The following is a 20,600-nucleotide window of genomic DNA, read 5'->3' as shown; positions in this document are numbered from 1 at the left end:
GCTACTTCCCCCTATGTTTGTTTCTCCTTCTGCCTCTATACCAACTGTGTCTCTTGTATCTCAAGTTCAAATGCCTAAAAAAAGAACTGTTCCATTCACATCGTACAAGTCTGATCATCTCAAGTTCCACTGACAAGCCAACAAGCAAATACCCAAGGAGGGATCAGATCCTCTCGCCAGTCAATTAACTGTGACCACGGTGGGCGGTGGGAAGGGTCAGGAAGTACAGCAATGGCCAAAAGTAGATTACTGCCCAGGGCCACTTTTGTCAGCAAAAAACATACGTGAGCAAGCTTCGGAGAGCTGGCCTACCTTTTAAATCTAATGGTATCTCAACCTAAACCCATGCAAAATGGAAAACATCCTATTAGTCTCAAGCCAGTCTCTTCTAAGGTCTGCATTTCCATGAAGGCATCACCATCATGCAGGTACTTCAAGCACATACGAGTAACCCTAGGATTCTCACTCATTCACAAATATGCTTGCCACATCATCAAGTGGCTTTCTCATGTCCTCTGTTCTTCATTCCTGTTGCCATCCTGTATTATACCTTCGTTCATTCCTCGTTAACCTGGTTTCACCACCTCTTGCCTTTCTTATTCCAATCCCACCAACTTACCGTTTCTAGATTAGACCTATGAACAGCTTCCAAAGTTACCACTCCTCGCTCGAAATATGGCCTCATCCCCACCTCACCACCAGCCCCCTCCAGCCAATAGGTCCAAAGCCCTAACCCATGCAAGTCAACCCACAATAAGCCTAAGCCTACTTACCTAGATTCATCACATGCTTTGTCCCTTATTATAGCTAAACAAACTCCTGTCCCAAACACAGAAACCATAGTGCTTTCTCCAAACCTTTACTTATGCCACGTCCTCCATCTGATAGCCTTCATTATCCTCCCAGAGCACCACTTGTCAAAATCCCGTCATTCTCCAAGGTCAATTCTGTCCACAGGACCTTTCTTAATTCCTTTTTGATGAGTTCTCTCCCTTGGTCCCACAGTACTTAATTTAAACCTCCAGTACTTCTAATCCATTGCTGTCCAATAGAGATATATTGGCAAGCTACATATCCAACTTTAAATTTTCTAGTAGCCACATTCAAATTAAAAACAGGTGAAATTAATTCCAATGGTTTATTTAACGCAATGTCCAAAATATTACCACTTCAACATATAATCAATATAAAATTTGAGATAGTTTACATTTTTTCATATTAAATCTTCAAACTTTGTTGTGTATTTTACACTTAGAGCACATCTCAATTTGGACTATCCACATTTGAGGTGCTCAAGAGACTGCCTTATTGGATAGTGCATGACTAGCTCTCTCTGGCTAAAAATTCTGAGGTTTGCTTCATTCCCACTCCTATAGGCCCATATAAAACTTCAAACTTTAATTCTTGAAGCTAAGGATTATGTCATCCTTATATAGGTATCTCCTAGATCAGGAGTCAACAAACTACAGGTCATCAGTCAAATCTGGCTGGCCACCTCTCTTTGTAAATAAAATTTTATTGGAATATAGCATTGCTTATTCATTTAAATTTGTGCTGCTTTCACAGGATAATGGCAGAGCTGAGCAGTTGCAACAGAGACCATATGGTTCACAAAGCCTAAAATGCTATCTGGCCCTTGACAGAAACAGTTTGCAGACCCCTACCCTAGAGCAGTAACTCCCAGTGTGGTCAGGGGGCCAGTGCTGGTCAGCAAACTGTTGTCAGTCCAGAATGAGAAGGAGCTTGCATCAGAATATAAATAGATGTTTTTGTGACAAGACTTCCTTAATGAAGAAAGCAACATATTAGTTAACAGTCTGGCACTAGCTCCTTATCTCACCACAATCGTTAAATTGACTTTGTTGTACCTTCTGCCATATAATTTTAAAAATTATAAGCAAATACAATGATTTTTTAATTTAATTGCTTCTGAGTCTCCAGCTTGTTTAAAGGCCATCTCTCTGACTCCAGTATTATACATATGATCTCTACATTTTCGTATAGTATTTTGTTTTTTGTTTTCATACTTAAGCATTTAAACCAACTAGAAGTTTTAATATACTAATTTTAAGTAAGGGTTCCAATTATATTTTCTTCCATTGTATTCAGTTGTATAAGCACCATTTAAACCTAGCTTTCTCTCACAGAAATGAAATGTCCCTTTTCATATGTTAAATCATAAACACTGTAATTTATTTCTGGATTTTTCTATTGTTCCACTGATCTATTTGTCTATTTCTAAGTCAAAATCATATTGAATCAACTAGCGACTTTATAATTGTATTAGTTACGTATTGGTACATAACAATATTACCGCAAACGTAAGGCTTAAAGCAACACACAATTATTATCTCATAGTTTCTGTGGGATCAGGAGTCTGGGCACAGCTCTACAGGGTTTTCTCTTTAAGGGTCTTGCAAAGCTTCAATCAAGGTGTCAGGTGGCTGTTGTCTCATCTGAGACCTAAATGGGAAAGGATCTGTTTCCAAGATCACTTGATTGTTGGCGTCATTCTGTTGGTTGCAAGCTACCAACCTGAGGCCCTCAGGTTGGTCATCCAGAGACTGCCCTCAATTCCTTGCCATGTATCCCTTTTCATAGGGCAGATCACAACATGGAAACTTGCTTCTTCAAAGCCAACAAGGGACAGAGTCTCTCAGGAAGATAGATATTATAGTCTTATCTAATACAATCATGTACATATTGACATACATTTGAACACCCTTGTTGTATGCTATTAGTTAGAAGCAAGACACAGGTCTTGACCATACTCAAGTAGAGGAGATTACACAAGGGCATGAATATCAGGAAGTGGGGATCAAGGTGGCAGCCATTTCATAATCTGTCTACCACAGTCCCGTGTTTCCCCCAAAATAAGATCTAGACAGACCATCAGCTCTAATTCGTCTTTTGGAGCAAAAATTAATATAAGACCGGGTCTAATATAATATAATATAATACCGGGTCTTATATTAATTTTTGCTCCAAAAGACACATTAGAGCAGATGTCTGGATCCCCCCAAATTTCTCTTGATTTCTCAGGTATTTATTGTGCTACATAAACATTTTTATCAAATACCACCCCCTCCCCTCAGAAAAATTCCTGTTGGAATTCTATTTGGAATTGTATTAAACAAATTTTTAGAAAACTGATATTTTATATTAAATCTCCCCAGTCAAGAACACAGCATCCTTAAATCTGTTCAGATCTTATTTTATGACCATCCATAAGACTTTAGTTTTATTCACATAAGAGCCTTGCCTTTCTTGCTAACTTTATTCTGAAATATTTATGATTTCTGTTGCTACTGAGACTAGAATGTTTTCCTCTCTCTCCTTTTTAAAGGGGTATGCTAAAATAATGAAAAACCATTAATTTTTGTATTTTTATCTTGTATCCAACTATTTTAGCAAATTCTTAGGTTTTTTGTGTTTTTTTTTTTAAACTAGAATCCATTGGGTTTCTTCGCATATAACAATTGCATCTGTGAGAAAATAATTTCATCTCTTCTTTTCCCAACATTAAGTTATTTTTATCTTATTGCATTTACTAGATAAACCAAAATAATAAATAATAATGGTAAGCAAGAATCCCTGTCCAATTCCCAACTGACTCAAATGTTTTTAGTATTTTACTCTTTGCTAGATCAAGTATTTACTGTTGGTTTTAACATTTGTTGAATGGAAATTATCTATGTTAATAAAAAGAATGGTAGATACTCCACCTTCAAGGAAATGAAGCATAACTCTCCACTTCTTAATTGTGAGCTAGTAGGCATAGTGACTTCCTTCCAAAGAGTATAGTATGAAAAGGGGGAAAAAGAGTAACTTTACGGTGAGATACCTCAAAAACTATTTCAGGCAAGTGATCAAGATCAGTATCAACAGTGATTTTTTTTTCTGTCTGACTTATTTTGTTTAGCATGATAATCTCAAGATCCATCCGTGTTGTCGCGAGTGGTAGCACTTCTTTTTTTTTTATGGCTAATATTCCACTGTATATATATACCACATCTTCTTTATCCAAGCATCCATCGAAGGACACTTTCGTTGTTTTTATGTCTTGGCCACTGTGAATAATGCTGCAATGAACATAGGGGTACATATATCTTTATGGATAAATGTTTTCAAATTTTGGGGGTAGAAACCCAGAAGAGTGATTACCATATGATTTCACTCATAGGGGGGATATAAAACTGAAAGCAACAAGCAAACAAGACAAAAAAACAAAAACTCATAGATACAGACAACAGTTTAGTGGTTGCCAGAGGGAAAGGGGGAAGGGAGATGTAGAAAATGGTAAAGTGAATCAAATATATGATGACAGAAAGAGATTTGACTTTGGTTGACGAACACACAATGCAATATACAGATGATGTATTATAGAATAGCACACTTGAAACCTGTAAAATTTTATTGACCAATGTCACCCCAATAAATTAAAAAATATCAACAGTGATAAGTCATGTTGATAGTAGGTATCCTTCATATGATGTGATGAAAATAGCACACTTAACCTCTGTGGTCTTCCTCCTCAAAACACATAACCCCAGTCTAATCATGAAAAAAAAAACATCAGAAAAGTCCCAATTGAAGGACATAGTACAAAGTACATGTCCTATATTCTTCAAAACTGTCAAAGTTATCTAAAACAAGGAAAGTCTGAGAAACTGTCACAGCCTAAAGAAGTCTAAGGAGACATGACTACTAAATGTAATTTGGTAACTCGAATGGGATATCAGATAAAAATCCAGAAAATATGAATGAAGTATGGACTTTAGTTAATAATATATCAGTCTTGGCTTCATTAACTGTAACTAATGTAAGATGTTAACAATAGGAGTACTGGTCGTGTGGTATATGAGAACTCTATGTACTATCTCCACAATTTTTCTGTAAATTTAAAACTGCTCTAAAATTAAAAGTTTATTTTAAAAGAATAAGGGAAATCATCAATTCCTCATTTGATTTTGAGTGTATTTATTTATCCTAGATAGGAATACCCTTATTCCAATGACAGGGCTAAACTCAGCAACCTAAACTTATTATATTTTTGGTTCCCATTCAAAACCTTCTGGAATCTCTGCTCTCTTTGGTTGCAAACTATAAAACCCAAAAAGGTAATCATTCTTAATTTCCAGGATACGGAGCATTCTGATCAACTTACATGTTTAACAAATATTGATATAGTAACTCCCTGTGCAAGAAATTAAGAAAAAAGCAACATTCTACACCATAACGAATAAGTTGCCAACACATATGTGTCAAACTTCACAAAGCACTTGAATGTCATTTAGCCTTCAACACTTGACTGAGGCATATAAGCACAGATATTCTCAATTCTGAAGAAGAAACTAAAGCTCAAAGAGACTATGTGACTTGCCTAAGGTCACCTGGAAAATATCCAAGCCAAGACTTCACACAGTACTAATTTTCAATCCCCTCAATAGAAGGCAATAGTTAAAAGAATACTAAGTGAGCGATACAGGTTAGAATATATGAAACAGAAATTGGGAGAAGCAAGAAATCCTCAAAAGCCTCATCAGAAATAGAAACTGAGCACAAGAAAAGACAAGGATGTGGAAGGGATGTGTAAGAACATTTACCACCCAGCCTAATTATTAAGCTTTGGGTTCCTTTTCAACCCAAAAGGGTCTACTTTTGGGAGGTCCTAGTACAATCCCTGGAAATCAGAAACTCTCATTAGATTAGAAAAATGAACTGATCCAGGAATTCTATACATCACCAGGATGATGTTTGGGGAATTGTAATTGAGGTGCGCAAGCAACCTCATTTCACCAGAGAAGCAAGGAACAGTAGTTAGAGACAAGAATAAAAGTCTATGCTCTTGGGGTGGCGTAGGGGGAGACTGATTATTCAATAGGCAATGGTAAATAGTAACCACCAGCACCCGCTTTTAAACCTATTTGATCAATGACAATATACGTCAATCTAATTATCGATGGCAACTTGCTTCGGGGAACATACTTATGGAAGCCAATCACAATGACAGTCTCATACAATTCAAGGTCAACCAATCAGCAACAGACACATTGCAATGAACACGCTTCTCAAAGTCAATGAACACCAGCTTCACCCAAATAGCCATGGTTCTAAGGCCAAGGTCAACCACTGATGCCTCTGTAACAAAGCAACCCCCAAACACCACACTTCCCAGAGAGATCAGCAAGCTGCTTCACTCATAAACTGTGCTTGACTAACACAGCTCCCTGTTACTTTGGTAAGTAATGAATTCAGCTTGGTGTTTTACATATTGGATGATAGTCTCATCTTTTAACAGACGGCAAACCAAGAGACTTCTTAACTTCTCAGTGCAACCGTGAACAGAAATAGATTCCCCCAAAGGAATGGAAACTACACCAAACTCCAAGAGTTCATTTGGAGACTCTTGCCAGAGACCAGTTGAGAGAGAAAAACACTACATTGGCTACATCTTGCTTGTGGAACCTTCTCCTCAAACTAGTTTTATGGTAACATAGGTCAATTCACAAGAAAGCATTCATATGGTAAGAATTTACTTATAACAAACTGCATTATGGACCATGGAGTCACCTTCCAGGAATTAGAATCACTTTGGGAATGGTTTAAAAAATTACATACCCAAACCTCTCTCCCGATCAATTAAAATTGAAACTGCATGAGATAGGACTAAAGACCTGTGTTTTCAAAAGTCCCTTAGTATTTCTGATGAGTACTCCTCCAGTCAGGAACAACTCGCGAGGTCTCCTAAGAGTGACAAGGCCATGTGACCTTACTAAGATACACTGGAGACCTAGTGCAGACTTTTGGGCAAAGCAGACAAAATCAATAGGCCAATGCTAGATACTCCCTAGGCCTATTATATACTGAGTTCTCTCCAAATCGATGGCTTTCAATCCTACCTGTACAGCTGAATCACCTGGAAAATTATTTTAAATATACCAATGCCGGTACCCAACTCCAGACCAACTGAATCAGAATCTCTTAGGGTGGGTGTAAGCATACATTTTAGTCCTCCTAGGGAACTCCTGATGGGTAAACAGGATTGAGAAGCACTGATCTAGATTGCTCAGCTAGTACCTGTGCTGAACAACCCCATCTAAAACAGATGATGATGAAAAAGCCCATCATGCATTACAAAAAGCTCTAAAGAAAATCTTTCCAAGTAGAATTGGGATCCTTAATCCTATCACCAAACTATTTAACATGCTTACATGTTCAGCTGATCAACTAACCAAAAGGGAAAAACAAAACAAAGAAAACCCTCTCCTATCTTTTTCATCCCGGAGTCCTTTTCTTGATGAATATCGGGGCTCTATATAAAACAGGACAAAAATGTTCAGCCAAGAATGAAAAGCATTTGGTCATGGCAAGGGAAATAACAGCCAAAAAAAAACACCTGTTAGGAGCAGTAATCCAACGATCTGGTTGCCATGAGATAACCCAAATTGGAAGCTGCTCTAATGGGACCAAAGGAGGAAAAGACATAAGAATATATTTTAAAACTGCGTTTCAAAATGGTTTAGCAGTGCATTAGTCACCCCTGTCAAGGGTTTAATATGTTTAAACAAAGAAATACAGTTACAGATGACTTTCAATTTTCAGCACCTTCTGAGGTGCTTACTTAAAACAGTATATAATGCTAAACAGTCAATGAATCATATGTAGCTCACAGTAAGGTCAAATAAAGAACTCTAGCTATAATTAAAATTCAAGAAAGTATTTCATTCTATTTGGACAAAAATTGAGCTAGTTTCTAAGCAACTACTAAGTGCAAAAGACTTAATGTTCTCTAAATGCTATAAAAGGTAGTGCACATACCCTAACTGCATGTTGCATATGGGAAGTAAATTTGATTAAATAAAAAGACTCTTCGGATTATAACGTACAAGTCCTATAATAAAAATGAAGGGTTATCATTGTAGTAACATAAAAACAGCAGAACAATGACCCATTTAACATCAAGCACCCCTGTCCCCACCATACTTAGAATTCTTCTGCTTTCACATTAAATTAATCTAGCGAGGTCTGAATTGGGTCAGAAGACACATGGGCCTTCACGTGGTGGGAAGAAAATTAGAAGAGCAGAGAAAAGCAGCAGCAACCTTCAGACCTTCATTCCTACTTGTCCAACTCCAGTCCCCAATAACCAGGTGACTTATTCAACCTGATCCAGCCTAGAACACTCCCCTTGATATCCAAAAGCTCTTTGAAATTTGTAAAGTAGATACCAATATCTACTAGAATAGCCCAACTATTGCCATTTTAGATGCTCTATTTAATCACTCACATTCACCTATGTATTTAATTAGTACCATGCAATGTAGAGATACAGATAGAAAGGACTTCCAATTAAAGATGATGGATTGAACACATCCATTTACCTTGGCTATCTCCCAAAACTCCACTGAAATGATACCTAAAGGATTTTTTTAACCCACAATAACAAAGAGAATGGAAGAGGAGACAACCACAGTGACCTTTTGGAAGCTGAGAAAAAGCCAAATCTCACGGCAGCTGTGGGAAAAGTCAAGAATGAAATATTTGCACACAAGTCCCCCCCCCCAAAAAAAAGGTGGCTCCATGAACATCTAGAACTTGGGACAAAGGGGGGGGCTTCAGATAAGGAGGCTCTGGTAAAAAGCTGTCTGAAAAGAAATTAGGTCCCCTCCAACTTCCTGTCTCTGGCCTCTCCTGCATTCCAGCACAGGTTCAAAGATTTATTTTCTAGGGAGAGTCTCTGACCTGGAAAACAAAAAAAGTGTTGTGTACATGGATTCTCTACTGGAAATAGGAGATTAAACAAAGGTTTATATACTGCATGTGCAGACACCCATTTCCCTAACATTCTTCATTCGGAAAGAAGACTGGAAGATTCTTCTGCAGGAAATCTGATTGGACCAGGGGGAAAGACCTAAAGATACTGACCTTGGTTCCCAAACTCAATTGCCCAGGCAAATCACCCAACTTACAATGAACAAACTCGCACTTCATGCTAGGAGCTTCCAAGCAGCTTCTTAGTGCTCTACTCTTAAACATGAACAGAACAACACAGCAAATGGTCACCAGAAATTTGAGGAAAGTCTGTAATATGTCAGAAAACAGAGAAGTTTGGAAGAAACTATGCAGAAAAAAGCAAACTTTTTTAAAATAGCATTAATATTGTCAGAGGGCTTTACAAAAGATACTACACTTACGAAACAAGAGAAAGATCCAAAAATAAGAAAACCATTCAGACATCAAAAAAGCGCTCATGGAAACCAACACATAAAACAAATGGAAAATTCAATTGTGAAAATTAGAAGATCTGTAGAAGAGGTCCAACATCAAAAGAGAGAGAACAGAAAAGACAGGGAATTAAATTTTACAAAAACAATGCCAGAAAATTTCCCCAAACTGAAGGAAGGACCTGAGTTTCCAGATTGAAAGCAATGAAATTAAATATACAACACAGCACTAAGAACAAGAAAGTTTCCAAAAGCTCTCAGAGAAAAAAATCAGAATTTAAGAAAAATCAGAAATAACATTTGCTTTTGCAACAGTAACAAGAACAAGAAGACCGGGTGAGTGGACAGAGGGAGATAGCAATATTCTGAAGGTAAATGATTTACAAACTAGAATTCTATCAAACTATCAAATTAAGTGCAAGAACAAAATAAAAATTTCACATCTGTAAGGCTTAAATACACTCTTTTCCAGAAAGTTACTAGAAGATTTACTCCATCGAAATGAAGGAAGAAACCAATAAAAAAGAATGAGAGGACGGACATATAGGAAACTAAGGATCCAGCATAAAAGGAGACAGGATTCCCCAGGGTGATGGGTAGAGAGTATAATAATGTCAGCTGTTTCAAAGACCCAGATTGAAGGTCAGAATGTTCTAAGAGGAACGTCTTCAATAGAAACTGATAGGATACATGAAGGGTTTGAATATACTGAGTGAGATATACAGTTCTTGGGGAGAGCGTGGAGATAAATTGGTGGTGAACACGGAAGACTAACAAGCAAAGGATATAAAACAAAGCAATTTTAACTACAGGGAAAACAAAAAGCTGTGCAAACAATCCTAATGTGCATACTACATGGCTCAGCTGTGAACAGGCTTACCTAGTCGCATTAATGGAATCACCGCATACTACTCTAACCAAAACGAAAAGTGACAATAATAAAAGGATAAATGATATATTGGGGTCTACCCCAATACAGGAAAGATGTGAAAATGAGAGAAAGAAGTATAAGAGTTAAATCTCCATGTTCCATAGTAGAAAGACAATATATAACACCTAACACTGAAAAGTCAAGAAGTGGTCAAATAAGTACATGACTTAGAAACGAAGGTAAAATGCTAAATGCAGCAGCTAGTAAAACTTGGGAAACATTCTATTCAAATACCTGGCATGTAAAAGACATCCAGTGAATGTTTGTTGAGTTGCACTGACATGCAAAATAATACGTATAAACTTTAGTTTGTGCCCAAATTCAAACATTTGTAAACATTTGTCAAATGTTAGGGACTGCTTTATAAGATTCACCCCCCTCTATTTAACCTAACAAAAATCTTCCCCCAAAGAGATTAGTGATGTTTCCCAAATGAAAAAAAAAAGCACTCCTATTTCACCATAAGAGAATTTTATTGCACTATTGATAGCTAATTACCTCCTTGAATAACCAAAGAAGAAATCAAATTTAAGATACACTGGAATGATGCAAAAAATATTTCTTTTCACAATATTATTTAGCAGATTTAGATACGGTGGATTTAAATCTTAGCTTAGAACTCAGATGAGTATTTAAAATACATGAAGAAACTTATAAATCAAAACAGAATTTATCTTGTAAGCAGCATATTTATAAAGTTTTCCCGCTTGTTGAAAAAAATGTATTTATTGTGAAGGAGGGATGTTTGTTTTGTATTAGGACAAGATAGATATGTTTTTTTAATTCAAGCTTAACAAATTAAATTCCAATTAAAAATTTAGATATCTAAAATGTCTGGTAAACTAGCTGATCATAAAAATATAAAAAATGAACTATCATTAGGATAAGTAAATCTTTATAAAGTCCTCTGTCCCACATTTCTATACATCAGTGTCAGGAACACATTTAAATCACCACAGATATACTGGAAATAACATTGTTTTAAAAGTATCCCAATTGAGGTGAGTAGAAATAAATAAATGAGCCCAAGAGTAGTCAATACAATTTTATTTATTCATCATTCACTCATTCATTAAGTAAACATTTCCTCAGTAAACCTCCTAGGTATATGCCAGGCACTGCTTGCTAGTCTTTAAACCACAGAGTAACTTACTCCTAGGTGTATTTTTTCCTCCTCTTCTATTAACCTGAAAACGAAACATAGAAATCAAGGAAAATAAAGAATCCATTTGCATAGCATTCAGGTGATGTCATTTAACTCTTTAAGACAAATCATCCTACCCATTTCAACACTATTATACAAAGAACTACCTACCTTTCGTCTTCAAATAAAGAATTACGGTGTACTAGTAAAAGTTTTTCTTCTTACTTGCGACTATGTTGAGCATGGTCTGGTATGGTGGCTCCACACCCAGTAAATATGGTGAGTTTTGCATAAGACTTTATTCCTCTTCATAGGACTTACTACTATGTAGAAGTTCAATAGTGCAGAGGTTGCAGGCGCGGTTGACTTTTTTTTTAATTTATTGGGGTGACAATTGTTAGTAAAATTACATAGATTTCAGGTGTACAGTTCTGTATTACATCATCTATAAATCCCATTGTGTGTTCACCACCCAGAGTCAGTTCTCCTTCCATCACCATATATTTGATCCCCCTTACCCTCATCTCCCACCCCCACCCCCCGCCCCCCTTACCCTCTGGTAACCACTAAACTATTGTCTGTGTCTATGAGTTTCTGTTGATATTTTGAGCCAGGTAATTCTTTGTTGTGAGAAGCTGTCCTTGCCTTAGAGGGAGTTTAGCAGCACCTGTGGCCTCTAGATACCAATAGCACCTCACCCTCATCTGTGACCAAAAATGTTTCCAGTCGATGCCAAATGTTCAGGGGCGGCTGGGAGGGCAAAACTAACCCCTGCTGAGAACCACTGCCTTAGAGGAACACCTCAAAGAGAAAGATTGTAGACAGAAGGGGATGCCAGATAAGACAAAAGTCTGTTTCATAACTGTAGACTTCTGCTTTAGTATATGCTCAAGTACATCAATCTCTTAATGCTACTGGTCTATCACAACTTTAAGCTCAAATGTCTACTAGTCCTAAATTTAAACTGCAGTAAGCGAAGTAGTCCCATTAAAATGATTCATAGAGAACACAAAGAAAAGAATTCTACCTAATATTTCCTCCATCTTCCACTTAAAACAACACCAAGGTCATCTTTTTTGTTAATTACTTAACATAACCCCAGAAGTTTTGACAAATATTTGAGTATCTACTATGTGCCAGACATAGCTTTAGGTGCTAGAGAAAGAGAAATGTATCAACTGCATTCGCTGAATTGATAAATCACTTACAAACAGCATTTTCTTCATGATCTTGGATTTGGTGAAGGATTCTTAGATATGACACCAAAAGCACAAACAGCAAAAGGAAAATAAGTAAATTGGACGTTATCAAAATAAAAATAAAAACTTTTGTACTTCAAAACTTTTCTACATCATGTAGAAAGGGAAAAGATAACCCACAGAACAGGTGAAACTATCTGCAAATGATGTATCTTTTAAGAGACTTGAATCAAGAAAATATAAAAGACACTTATAACTCAATGATAAAAAATGAATAACCCCAATTAAAAACGGGCAAAAGATAGAAATAGGCATTTCTTCAAGGAAGATATACAAATAACCAACAAGCACATAAAAAAATGCTCGACATCATTACTCATCAGGAAAATTCAAATCAAAACCAGAATGAGATACCTACTAAGATGGCTAGAATAAAAAACTCAGATAATTACAAATGTTGGCAAAGATGTGGAGAAATCGAAACCCTCATACACTGCTGGATGGAATGCAAAATGGTGCAGTCACTTTGGAAAACAGTCTGGCAGTTCTTCAAACAATTAAACATAGAGTTACCATACAACCCAGCAATTCGCAGCAAAGAGAATTGAAAACATATGTTCAAATAAAAACTTGTACATGAATGTTTACAGCACCAATATTCATAATAGCCAAAAAGTAGAAACAAACCCAAAGTCCATCAATGGACAATGAACAAAATGTTATAGTCATGCAATGGAGTACTATTTAGCCATAAAAAAGAATGAACACGGATGAATCTTGAAAACATCATGCTAAGTGAAAGAAGCCATTCACAAAAGACTACATAGTATATCATTTCATTCATGTGAAATGTCCAGAATAGGGAAGTCAATATATAGAGTAGATTAGTGATTGCTTAGAGCAAGGAGGGGTGAGGAATTGGGGGGAAAGGTGAGATGATAGCTAACGGGTATGTGATTTCTTTTTCAGGGAATGAAAATGTTCTAAAATTGGGGTGACAATTGCACTTATCTGTGACTATATTAAAAACCAACGAATTGTACACTTTAAAAAGGGTAAATTGTATCTCCATAAGGCTGGTTTAAAAAAAAAACAGCATTTAAGGTACAATGGAAAACACAGCATTTGGATCACAGTTTAATAACAAAAATGACGTATTTATAATACCCTCACATCTGGAGAGATCTCATTCTTTTGGCTGTGAAGTAGGAAATGATTATTGAATGCTATTTAAATTATTGAAAATGCTCCAGGTTAACATTTTATTGAAGACTATAAAATATTGAAAGTAGGAAAAAATTAAAACGCAGGCATCAAGGAACACCAGAGGACAGGAAATGCAATGCTTGTTTAAGATGTATCAGGGGGCATTAAGTAATTACTAGAATCATGGGAAGGGGGGGAGGTAAGCAAGAAGACTTAAGGAGCTCACACGAAAAGCCTCAGTCTAGAAGACTCCTTTCTCTACCAGCCTGCAGTGATGCTGAAAGAACAACACTCCTTTGTATATACTGTAAACTTTATTTTTCAGGAAGCTAAAAATAATCACCCATATGATTTACTCCAGTAACAAAAATGAAATCAAGTAAATACTAAAGGGCTAAACAGAAAGAAATATAAGGAAACAAATGAAAACCTAAAACAGTTCCTAGGAATGGCTACTGCGAAGTTTCAGCAAGCAACATGCATTATTGCTTTTTCCAGGCAGAACCTAAGATATGATCCATACATAGCTTACAATTCCACTACTGAAAATTTTCAACCTGTGTTGTTTTCAGTCCAAATAAAGTGTGTTTCTGTGTTTGCCTTGTGTTATATACCAGTTAATATATCCTGTCTCATTGCAGAGCTCTTGGTATGCCTGGTCCCCAGAGTCCAGTTTCCCTGACCTGAAGAATCACCAATGCCAGTGACAAGGAAATGCTAGCAGGGGTGGGGGTGGGGAAGCATTAGGGATTTTTTTTTATCCTTAATAAATTTCAGCTCCTGCCTTGGTAATTACAAACAGCCTCGTTCACCATCAAGCACAATCTGGGTACCTCATAGAGCACTGTGTCCAGTCTCAAACCAAAACGAGGGCTAATTTTCTTTTTTTTGGGGGGTGGGGGGTGAGGTGGTAGGTGGCAAGGAGAAAAACAACCGGAGACGGGACTGGCTTTTTTCTACAGAGCCTCAGGTTTCAAAATGACTGCTTTGGAAGCTGAAATGACCCAGATTATTGGGGAATGGGTGATGGTGGGGAAATGAGAGACATTCATTCTCCAGCAGGGTGGCTGTGGCTTGGTGTGGAAATGAGGAACTTGGGGAGAGGGAGGCTCTCTACATGTAAAGAGAAATAACGGGTAATGTTCTTTAGGTACCACCCACCCCTCCAAGTGAATCACCGCAGTGTCAGTCCCGCACTGATTCCACGAATTGCCAAACAGGATGAGGTAAGGCACAGTCCTCCAGCCCCCTCTTTCTCCCCCCTCCCGCGCGCAGATGGGCGCATCGCTCCGCGAGGTGCACCACGCAGCCCCCCGAGGCCTTGGCTGAGGAGCTGACGTCACCCTTCTGCATTGAGCTTCAAGGACTGATAGCAGCACCAGTTAGATGGGGAATAGAGTTGGGGCGCTATTGCCGTCACCAAGTGGCGGGAGTCCTCCCCCAGGGCTCTGCGGATTGAGCTCACGCAATGACAGAAAGGCCAGATAAAGATTGTAAGGGTGGAGGGGAGTGGGAAAAGGGTCGCAAGACCCATCTCCTGGGTCGCTGAGAAAGCTCAAAGATGCCCTTGGTTTATGTAAGACCCTCTCACGTCCGTGCGTCTTCGCGCGGCGGCGGAGCCCCCACCCCCAAACAGTGCGCTTGAGGGGTTCTGGCCACCCTTGCCCTGCCAGGCAGGGACAAGGCTCCTGGCGCATCCCTCTCGCAGCTCCGCGGAGTCGGGAATAACCGGGAATCTGGGATCAAACCCTGCGCTCCCGCGCCCGCTCGCAGCTGACCACAGGTTAGCTCTAAGTAGCACCGCGAACAGGCTGGTAAGGGAGGTTGGGGAGGAGGTTTCCCAAGAGGAAAATAGCCAAATAAATCCGCAACTTTCCCCAGAGGCTGACCCCATCCAGAGAGCTTAAAAAATAAATCAATGTATTAAACAACGTTTGGAAAGGTCGACAACCTGCAGTCACCGCCACCACGCAGCCCCTTGCAGCCTGCGCCCGGCGGGGTCCAGGGTCCGAGCAGCCCCAAACCTGCACCCACCATCCTGCAGCGCCAGCCCAGCACCACCCTGCGCCTGTCTCCTTAAGGAGGGGGCCAAGATTTGATTTTTGATTTGGGATTCTTCCTCCCCCCTTCCTTTCTCGGAGCATCACTGTACGGACTGACCGGCGGCGGCCTGGCCACCGGCCCGGCTTGACCACTCACCCAGAAGACGAAGGAGTAGATGATGAGGAGGGTTTTGAGACAGGTTATCACAGGTTTGGTCTCCATTCTCCTCGATGCCATACTACAGAGCTCCGGCGGCGGCGGCGGCGGCGGGCAGCAGGCGGGCGCGCGGGAGGGGGGAGGAGGCGGGGCGGGGCGGGGCGGGGCGCGTGCCGCGAGAGGCCCCGTGCGCGAGCAGGCGAGGCCGTGCGCGTGCGTGAGCGCGTACCCCGCGGGGCACCCACTGAAGGAGCGAGCCCGGCAGCGACTGCGCATGCTGAGAAGGCCGCCCGCCCCCGCAAGCCCGCGCAGGCTCAGACCCCCAGCGGAGGAGCAGGACCAGCGACAGGGAGGGATGGGAGAACCTGGAGGTTGGGTCGGAGGTCAGGGCAACATCTTCCAAGCCGCCGTGGCACGTAAGTTTCTGCTTTGTACATAGTAGGACGTTACATTTGCAGGGCTCTCCTCACCTGGCTACATGAGATTTATTGGTGTCCTCGAAAAGCAGTCCCGTTGCTGCATTTGGACGCCCCACCAGGCCTTCTCAGATGGAAGTGGCCCTAGACATGTCCTTGGAACAAGCAGGCCTTGTCTGTGCCAGGAACAGACAGGTGGCCGGAGATAGAGCTGGAGGGCTGATCAGGAACCTGGGAGCTCAGACACCCCGAATCCTTGCCACCACAGGTGCTCCACTTTTTAGATTTCCTCACATTTGGAAATGATGAAACTGAATGACAAGAAGTTTCTCTGTGGAGGGACCATTCTCCCTGCACATACAATGTTTAACAGGTAACAGGAAAAAAGTTTAAAGTGCCTGAGAATCCTTTTCCCTACCCTAACAAGTACAGACCACTTCACACGCAGGAAAGAGAGCTGTATCAAGGTCAAAAAATAATCTTCAGAAACAATTTGGAAGTTCCTGAAAAAGCTAAATATAGAGTTACCATATGACCTAGCAGTTCCACTCCTAGATACCCAAGAGAAGTGAAAACATGTCTTGTTCACACAAAGGCTGGTACATGAATGTTCATAGCACCATTTATCATAGCCAAAAAGCAGGAACAAGCACAGTGTCCATCAATTATGAATGGAGAAACACAATGTAGTAAGGATGTCCATACACTGGAAAATTATTTGGCCACAAAAAGGAATGAAGTACTGATTCAACATGTATGAACCTTGAAAATACACTTAAGTGAAAGCAGCCACACACAAAAGACCACATATCAAATGATCCATTTATAGACAACCTCCAGAATAGGTTACTGGTTGCAGGGGGGGGGCAGCAGGAATGAAGAGTGACAGTTAATGAGTAAGGGATTTCTTTTTTGGAGTGACAAAAATGTTCTGTAATTAGATAGTGAGAATGGTTGCAGAATTTGGTGAATATACTAAAAACCACTGAACTGTACACTTTTAAAGGGTGAGATTTATAGCATGTGAATTATATCCCAATTTAAAAAATAGTATACGCTCCATCCAGATTTCCTGTGGCTGGTTTGTAGGAAAACACACAGTATAGATTCTGTGGGAGACTTAGCTTGCTTCCTGCGAGACTGCAGTCAAAACAGCAACACTACCACAGGCTAACTCAATCGTGGGTGATGTTAAGAATACTCTTACGAAAGAGTGAAAAACAGTCAATAAGGCTTGAGGAAAGCCAGCCAAAGTCAGTTGTTGCAGGAGTAATTATTACCTCCAATGAGTTGTACATGGTCCCAGGTCAGTGAGGTCATTGTATAAACAGGACACAAACAGGAGGAGGAGGAGAACTTGCTCAAGGAAATGATCAACCATAACAAAAGTTTATGTGGGCATAGAAGGGAGTGGAGAGGAATATGGGTGCTGGTGGGAAAAGATTAGGAACAAATTGGCAAAGGAAGACCCTGCACAATGATTCTCAACTCTGGTTGCTCATTTGCATCAGCTGGAGAGCTTAAAAAACTTAAGACTGCCTGTGCCGAATCCCAGGTAGCCTGAGTCATTTGGTGTGGGGTGCAGACTCGGCAGTTTTTAAAGTTCTTCAGGTGGTCTTAATAGGAGTCAAGTGGAAGGATATTGTCCCTACTTCAATACGCTTAAATCCAACTTCAGAAAGGAGCTTTCCCCCTCTACTTTTACAGTTTCCAGGCAGCAACAGGACAATACTGAAGACTACAAACACGCTGGGTAACCTTAGCCTCAAAAGGTTTTGCCCTTTCATAGTTACTCTGTAAAGGGGTTAGAAATCTCAATTTTCAACCCAACAGGGACACTACTGAGCGTCATTGAGAATTTCATGAGTTAGTATATGATATTCACCGATGGTACCCATCAGCTCAACGAACTCACCATTTCACAGTTTTGTCTGGAGTTTTTTTAGGGTATCTGTTAGGTCCAGATTCTTGGAAACTTGAGTTGTTCTGGCAAAATAAATTATTGAAATGTAAAGATACATATGAATCTTCAGTAATGTAATTAATGGGGCAATTTACATAGCTTGTAGCTAGATCTTTGCTCCTCAAACTGTGGTCTGTGATATAATAGGGTGACAAGCCATCCTAGTTTCCCCAGGACCGAGGGATTTCCTTGCACTTTGGATTTTCATCTCTAAAACCAGGAAAGTCTTGTGCAAACCAGAACAAGCCAGTTACCGTATCCCTGAACTAGCAGCATTCACATTGCTGAGAGAGCTTGTTGTAAAGGCAGAACCTCAGGCCCCACCCCAAGCCCATGTTAACAAGATCCCCAGGGAATTCAGATGCATAGTAATGTCAGTTTATCATTAAATGAATTAAAAAACAAGTTGAAGTCCTCACCCCAGAACCTCAGAATGTGACCCTATTTGAAAATAGGGTTGTTGCGGATGTAATTATTTAAAATGAGGTCATACTGGAGTAGGGTAGGCCCTTAATCCAATATGTCTTAAAAGAATAGACACATGGAGAAGGTCTTGTGAAGACACAGAGACACCCAAGAAGAAGGCCATGTGACTGGTTGGAATAATGCAGCTGCAAGCCAAAGAATGCCAAGGATCGAAGGTCACCGCTAGAAGCTGGGGAGAGGCAAGGAAGGACTCTACCCAGTCTCAAAGGAAACATGGCCCGGCAGACACTTTGATTTCAGCCTTCTGGCCTCCAGAATTATGAGAGAATAAATTTCTATCGTGTTAAGCCACCCATTTTGTGGTACTGATACATATCTAAGATTCCCTGATCTCCAGTTCTTCAAAATATAACCACAGCTACCACATCAGTCCAAACAAAAACATGTACATGAGTGTTTACAGCAGCATTAGTCACAACTGAAAGGTGGAAACAGCCCAAATGAATGGCTATCAGCTGATGAATGGATGGATAAACAAAATGGGTATAGCCATACAATGGAATATTATTATTCAGTCATAAAGTGGAATGGAATACTGACACATGCTACAATATGGATGAACCTTGGAAACTACTGAGTGAAAGAAGCCAGACACAAAACCACATACTCTATTATTACACTTGTATGAACTATCCAGAACAAGCAAATCCATAGAGATAGAAAGCAGATTAATGTTGCCTGGAGCTCAGGGAGAGGGGAATGGAAAGTGACTGCTTGATAGGTAAGGGGTTTCCTCTTGCGGTGATGAAAAAGTTCTGGAACTAGATAGTGGTGATGGCTGTACAACATTGTGAATGTACTTAATGCCACTGAATTGTATGCTTTAAAATGGTTAAAATAGTAACTTCTATGTGATGTGTATTTATCACACACACACAACATAACCACAGCAAGTGCAAAGTCCCTGTGGCCTGAAAGAACTGTGCCTTTGGGAGCTGACAGGTCAGTAGGGCTCAATAGTGGGAGCAGAGATGGTATACAGGAGGCTGGAGAGAGGTCAACCCATCCAGGCCCTATTAGATGACAAGAATTTTAATATTTTGCCCCAAAGCAAAGGAAGCTTTAGATTTTTATTTGCCTTAAATTCAGCAAGGACATCAAGGAGAACTGGATTGCCACCAAAGCATCTACCTGGTTCCTGCTCCTACTGTCACCTTCTCAATGTGTTGTTTGCACAGCAACCAGAGTGATCTTGTTCAAACACAAACCATATCATGTCACTCTCCTGCTTAAAACCCTCCAGTGGCTTCCCATCATTGTACAAGGAATCAAATCTCAACTCTTCCCCCTGATTAGAAAGGATACATGAGCTGGCTCTGACTGCCTGTCCCACTACTCTCCCTTTGCCCCTGTGCTTCAGCTGCTCTGGCCTTTCTGTTCTTCAGTCAGACTTAGTTTACCTGAATACCTTCACACCGCCTGCTCCTATCTTTAGAATGCTTTGCGCCCTAAACTCTGAATGGTTGGTCCCTTCCTTCCTGTCACTCAGATCTCAGTATAGGTGTCATCTCCTCGGAACGGCCATTTCAAATGAAAATAGCTACGCAGTTACTATACCTTCCTTATCTAACATTTTCTTATTCATGAGCTTGTCCGCATCTCCCACTAAGCTCCACACGGACATGTCTTTTTGTCTGTTTTGTTCACAGTTGTATCCCCAGAACCTAGGGACGATAGCAACTGCAAAAAAAATGTACAAATGGATGGTACATAATAGTCACTCAGTAGATGATCAATGACTGAAGAAGAGTGTGTTATTTGAAATGGACCTTGAAGTATGGATAAGATAATGGTGATCTTTGAGGAATGGAGAAGATCATTACAGGCTG

General features: G+C 39.9%; 1 protein-coding gene and 1 long non-coding RNA gene across 12 annotated transcripts in view; one reads left to right on the top strand and one right to left on the bottom strand.

Annotated features, from left to right (window-relative positions):
• The window catches only part of TSPAN7 (tetraspanin 7), a 128,327-nt gene extending 112,263 nt beyond the window's left edge, over nucleotides 1–16,064 (bottom strand). The window contains exon 1 of the mRNA XM_019747856.2: nucleotides 15,907–16,064. Coding sequence (XP_019603415.1) covers nucleotides 15,907–15,987 — 81 coding nt within the window. The 5' untranslated portion in view covers nucleotides 15,988–16,064. The remainder of the gene's footprint in view (nucleotides 1–15,906) is intronic.
• Nucleotides 16,065–16,188: 124 nt separating this feature from the next.
• Nucleotides 16,189–20,600, top strand: part of LOC141569739 (uncharacterized) — a 204,949-nt gene continuing 200,537 nt past the window's right edge. For all 11 annotated transcript variants that reach the window (XR_012493505.1, XR_012493501.1, XR_012493503.1 and 8 more), the window contains exon 1: nucleotides 16,189–16,322. This is a non-coding gene — a long non-coding RNA (uncharacterized LOC141569739). The remainder of the gene's footprint in view (nucleotides 16,323–20,600) is intronic.

Source organism: Rhinolophus sinicus, chromosome X, assembly GCF_036562045.2.
Source record: "Rhinolophus sinicus isolate RSC01 chromosome X, ASM3656204v1, whole genome shotgun sequence".
NCBI lineage: Eukaryota > Metazoa > Chordata > Mammalia > Chiroptera > Rhinolophidae > Rhinolophus > Rhinolophus sinicus.
The sequence above is the reverse complement of the archived record's forward strand: the minus strand, read 5'-3'. Positions and strand labels throughout refer to the sequence as shown.